Raw genomic sequence first — 5324 nt, forward strand, 5'->3', positions numbered from 1 at the left:
ATGCTCTACGTTGGCCGGCAGCGAACAACTTGACCCCGCCCACAAACACGTCATTTTACTGACGACTGCTTCTCTAATTTCGGGGAGTTATGCGGGATTCACTAAACGCTTGCTCTTGAAAGATGGCTCAGTACCCTCTTTATTTGGACCAGCTGGCTCCACTGAATCACAAATATGATAAATAACAGATGTTTATATTTTCTATCAAGCGTTCAAAATACGGAACTATGGCAATGGGCGTATCGTTTCTGACACGCGCTGTACGCGGTAGACCAATCACAACAGACTGGGCCATCTGACCAATCAGAGCAGAGTAGGCTCACATCATGGTCTACAAGTGCTCTGGAGTAATCGTAAAGCCCTAAGTGCATTGTAAGAAGACAGATTTATGCGGTCACCTGCAGGACAATCGGCAGATTACACCTTTACCTTTATTCAAGTGCAATGTGATTATAATATAAGGATTTGATTGTACTTTATTGTACACTTTATTACTCGTTTTTTATTGTTGTTGTTTTAAATAAATTTATAAATGAAAAATCATTAAAAAAGGCAGAAAAAATAGAAATACACATCTAAATTAAATGACTGAACAAAAAAAAAAAATTAATAAAGGAAATAATGTACGAAATATACTTCAAAGACTGGGGGGAAAAAATCTGTAAATGACTTGCTGACTTGCACGAAAAACAGCAACGTATTGGACCCGGAAATAATGTCTCTATATAGATATTATATACTATAATATATATTTTTATATAAAGTATATTATATATTATTATGTAAAGTAATATAATATAATATAATATAATATAATAAAAGTTGTAAAGCCGAAAGTGCACGATAAATAAAGTTATTGTCTCCCAAAATAAAGAATCGACTCTCTACAGCCTAAATGAGTCATTAGTAATTCGAATCCCACTTCCGTGACGGCTACACGTCACGGAGTAACACATTTGCATAATTCACGCCTATGCTCTACGTTGGCCGGCAGCGAACAACTTGACCCCGCCCACAAACACGTCATTTTACTGACGACTGCTTCTCTAATTTCGGGGAGTTATGCGGGATTCACTAAACGCTTGCTCTTGAAAGATGGCTCAGTACCCTCTTTATTTGGACCAGCTGGCTCCACTGAATCACAAATATGATAAATAACAGATGTTTATATTTTCTATCAAGCGTTCAAAATACGGAACTATGGCAATGGGCGTATCGTTTCTGACACGCGCTGTACGCGGTAGACCAATCACAACAGACTGGGCCATCTGACCAATCAGAGCAGAGTAGGCTCACGGAAAGGAGGGTTTTAGAGAGACTGAATCTTAGAACTGCTTTGAACGAATCGTTTGAGAATCGCTGGAAAATTAGGTGATATTAAATGCATATTTTGAGAAAACGAAAGGGTTTTTTGAACTTGCATGCATGTAATCCTATTGTAGGAGACTCCCAAAACAATATTAGGAACCTTAAAAATGGCATAATAGAGGCACTTTAATATGGCTTAAAATGTATTAAGATAGTGCTATTAAAAGATCAAATTAATACATTAAGCCATATTAAGTGTTTATAACTTTGCGAACTTTATAAACTAACCTTGAGAAACACTATATAAAAATCTGAAACTGCATTTCATGACGCATATATTGAGGGCCTAAATCCATCATGGTACTTTGGGCCCGAGATGGGAAATATTATTTCTTTAGAGTATAGCAGTAATACTTTCAAATGAAAAATTGTCACACACACACACACACACACACACACACACACACACACACACACACACACCCCCACACATGCCACCATCTGAGAATGAACTACATTCTGGACGATGGTACATTTGTTTATATATAGGTTTATTTTTGATGGTGTGAAAATCATACTGACCTTTGCCATTTTTATCAAGATGCCAGTAGACACAGATTCCGTTTTCACTCTGCAATAATAAAAGCACACTTTTACAGAAGTGAAAATAGGCAACTCATCAAAAAAAAAAATCCACAAGGGCCACGGTGTGTTTTTACAATTATAGTGTGATGTGAAAGCATTTTACCTGATTGGTGTTTATGAATCTGAGTTGAACAGGCTGAGAAAGGTTGCGAATTTCTTTCACACCAAGCCAAACTCCCAACACACTTTGCCCATGCAATATTGGGCCTGACTCATGTGAGTCATTTCCCTTCTGTCAACACCACAATAACAAATGGTCCGAAGAAGAAACCACCAGGTTATGAAATGCATATGTTGCCCAAAGAAGATAAAATCACATAAAACAAGGCTTTGAGGGACAGACGTACAATAATTCTGTGTACCTTGGTGTCTAAACTGCTGCTGACCCTGAAGAAAGTCTCGTTGAGAATAGACACAATCAAATCCACTTCCTCATGGTTTCCCCCCCGTCTATTGCTGCTCCTCTGTAATGCTTCTTCAGAGACGTGGATTTTATATCCTCTTTCTGTATCAACTATTTCCTGTAAAAACGGTGAAGGCACAATCCAGCGCGTGACCTAATTGATCTTCCTGTACTGCTGACTATGTTGCTGACACTTGAACTTTATTTCTTGCTTTATGGCTTTTTTTTAGTCTTGAAGTTAGTCAATCAGACAGTAACCACTGTCTTGAACCTTACCTCTGAGGAAATTGGTCTAGAGAAATAATTTGGAACTCGCATCCTAGAAACTTTAGATGAGCAATTTCTCATTCCATCTTCAATACACCTGTTAAAAAATACATTTTATATATTTTATACCTCTAAACATTATAAAATATGACCTGACAGCAAAGCAACCTGTCCATATCATACATTTATGACATCTAAAAAAATGTTAAAAATGTAAAAATGTATTTCTTTTCACTTCTAACAGGGAACGTTCTCAGATCTTTGGCTGACATTCTAACAAGATTCTCTCAAAGTTATGAACAAGCCTTTTCCAGTAACATTAATAGAACTTCCATTTCAAAGTTATCTTGTCTTTAATAATATTCTCAAAACGTTATTTATACATTGCTAATACTTACTAGTTTCAGATGGTTCAGATAACATTTAAAAGTAACTTTCCCATAATGTTTGCAAAATGATCAAATGGAACGTTCCCTTAATGTTTTCACCAAGTCAGTTAGCAGTTAGCAAAATGTTCTTAGAATATATTCTATATATGTTAGCTGGGTTGTTACAAGATTAACAAGATAACAAAACTCACGATGGAACATTAGCTTGCTTCGTACATATTTGTGGAACCATAAAACAAGGCACACCTGCAAACAAGTCATATCATGGGAGGTAAAAAGCATTGTAATTCAATTAAATTCAATCCAAAATTGATCCAAATTTTGTCAGTCCAAATTTTTATCACAACCCTTATTCACAGATTTATAAAAACATTAATTTGAATATTATACGTCACAACAGAGTAAGTGTGATTATAATCAACAGTCACTCTTTTCGAGTTAAAATGATATGATTATACTCATATTTCAGAGCAGAAATGTAAAAATGTAGAGCATATTCATACTCACATGTTTCATTCTGTATTGTGGAGGGAAAAATTGGAAATATCCAAAGGACAAAATAGTACAAGCCTCTCATTTCTCTCTTCGTATGCTCGGTTCCCCTAGTGCGTGTAGCCACTGTCAGCCACTCAAGCTGGTCTCATGTGATCGCTGTGGCTTCCTGTCTAACTTAGTTTTTAACATCACTTCATGAAGAACCATGACACGCTTAACTGGAAGCTTTCTACTTACCAACACAAAACATATGTGATGTTACGGTGAAAAGAAACCAGACATTTCTAAACGAATGACTAATTACACAAAAAATGCAATAAAACTTTTAAATGCACATATATAAAATGGCATTATTGTAATGTGTTTCCAATAGGCTCAAACATATTTCAGACTTATAGATTTATTATTAAATTCAAAAACACTAATAATAGAACAACTGCGCATTTACCATTTTTATTTACAAATCACAGCTTTTAATAGTTTTGTTAGATATGACAAGTAGGTTTCAGATTAGATATGTTACATCATAGATTAAGGTTTTAGTATGTGTACAGCTACAAAGAGGAAACTTTTTATTTTTTGATGTACTGTTATTAGTGTAAAGGAAGTTCTCTTGCAAAAACAATAAAATACAATTTTAAACAAACAGCCCATGATGAAATGTTCTTAAGCATTTTTTGGTTGCATGTTGTGGTAGGTGTCGTTTTTAAAAGTTTTAGTAAGAAAACTGCATGAGAGGAGCTTATTTGGAGGTGTCCAGAGTGGATTTAGACTTGGAATGAGGTGTTTGCGCTCTGTTTTTCCTCGCTGTAGCACACATCCACACAAAGATGTAAAACCCTGTAAACAGACAAACATGAGGTTTCAGTCCACCATTTTTTCGTTTTCAAAAAGTTTCCATTCCCCTTTTCTTTAGTCTTTACGTCACTGTATTCTTCTACTTGTGGTTTAACAGGGAAACAAAGAACCCGTCCTGCTGTTTTTCACATCCTCCAAGACTAGAGTTGTGACTTCATAATTACCCTTACCAAAAAGTAGTATACTTCAAGTTTGTTTTAGTAAGTATACTTAAGTAAAGTTCAAGTATATTTTTAGTATACTTTATGTAGTAAGTATACAAATATCAGTGTACTAGTAGTATACTTGTAAGTGTACTATTTCAAAACTCCTTGGGACTAAATTGGCCCACTTTCTAGTACATAAAAGTATACTTTAAGTTTAACAGTAGTAAACTTTGAGTACACAACTAGTTTACATCAAAATTTTTAGCTTGTACTGCAACTATACTAAAAGTGAACTGATAGGTATACTGATAATTTACTAATTAAATAATTGTAGTAGCATTTTTAGTACACTTTGAAGTATAATCTCAGTAAACTACTAGTTTATATAATACTAGTTTACATTATACTAGTTTTATACTGCAAGTATACTCGTAAGTTTTCTTTAAGTGAACTTTACCTCATACTTTAAGTATACTACTATGTCCCTATTTAGGTATTACTTTGTATATATTTTGTTACATGAATATCTGAAAATACAAAACATCAAAATAACAGGGTATCTGCTTGTAAACAAAAACATTTTATTCTAGCTTCATGCATTCTTTTTTTAAACACTTGAATGTGGATAAGTTTCATAAATAAAAAATAAAGAAATAAACAACATTTTGAACAAAAAGCTGAAAAAAGACTATGAATTGGATTCAGAATGATAATCAAAACGTAGATAAGGTCGATCAACACCCCAAAGCTTGACAGTTATTATTACCTCTTCATTGGTCGACATGTTATTCCATAATGTTACACAGTTTTGAT

At 34.3% G+C, this 5324-nt stretch overlaps 2 protein-coding genes across 2 annotated transcripts in view; both read right to left on the reverse strand.

Annotated features, from left to right (window-relative positions):
* The window catches only part of LOC107686815 (adhesion G protein-coupled receptor G3-like), an 11955-nt gene extending 8314 nt beyond the window's left edge, over positions 1-3641 (reverse strand). Inside the window, exons 1-6 of the mRNA XM_016483942.1 lie at positions 3520-3641; positions 3204-3258; positions 2633-2720; positions 2316-2474; positions 2057-2185; positions 1891-1939 (exon numbers count right to left, since the gene is read on the reverse strand). Coding sequence (XP_016339428.1) covers positions 1891-1939; positions 2057-2185; positions 2316-2474; positions 2633-2720; positions 3204-3258; positions 3520-3589 — 550 coding nt within the window. The 5' untranslated portion in view covers positions 3590-3641. The remainder of the gene's footprint in view (positions 1-1890; positions 1940-2056; positions 2186-2315; positions 2475-2632; positions 2721-3203; positions 3259-3519) is intronic.
* A 423-nt stretch (positions 3642-4064) lies between these two features.
* Positions 4065-5324, reverse strand: part of LOC107686854 (G-protein coupled receptor 126-like) — a 15714-nt gene continuing 14454 nt past the window's right edge. Inside the window, exon 11 of the mRNA XM_016484007.1 lies at positions 4065-4347. Within this exon, the coding sequence (XP_016339493.1) occupies positions 4250-4347 (98 nt within the window). The 3' untranslated portion in view covers positions 4065-4249. The remainder of the gene's footprint in view (positions 4348-5324) is intronic.

The sequence above is a fragment of the Sinocyclocheilus anshuiensis genome, unplaced genomic scaffold (genome assembly GCF_001515605.1).
Source record: "Sinocyclocheilus anshuiensis isolate Anshui unplaced genomic scaffold, SAMN03320099.WGS_v1.1 scaffold773, whole genome shotgun sequence".
Classification (NCBI taxonomy): domain Eukaryota; kingdom Metazoa; phylum Chordata; class Actinopteri; order Cypriniformes; family Cyprinidae; genus Sinocyclocheilus; species Sinocyclocheilus anshuiensis.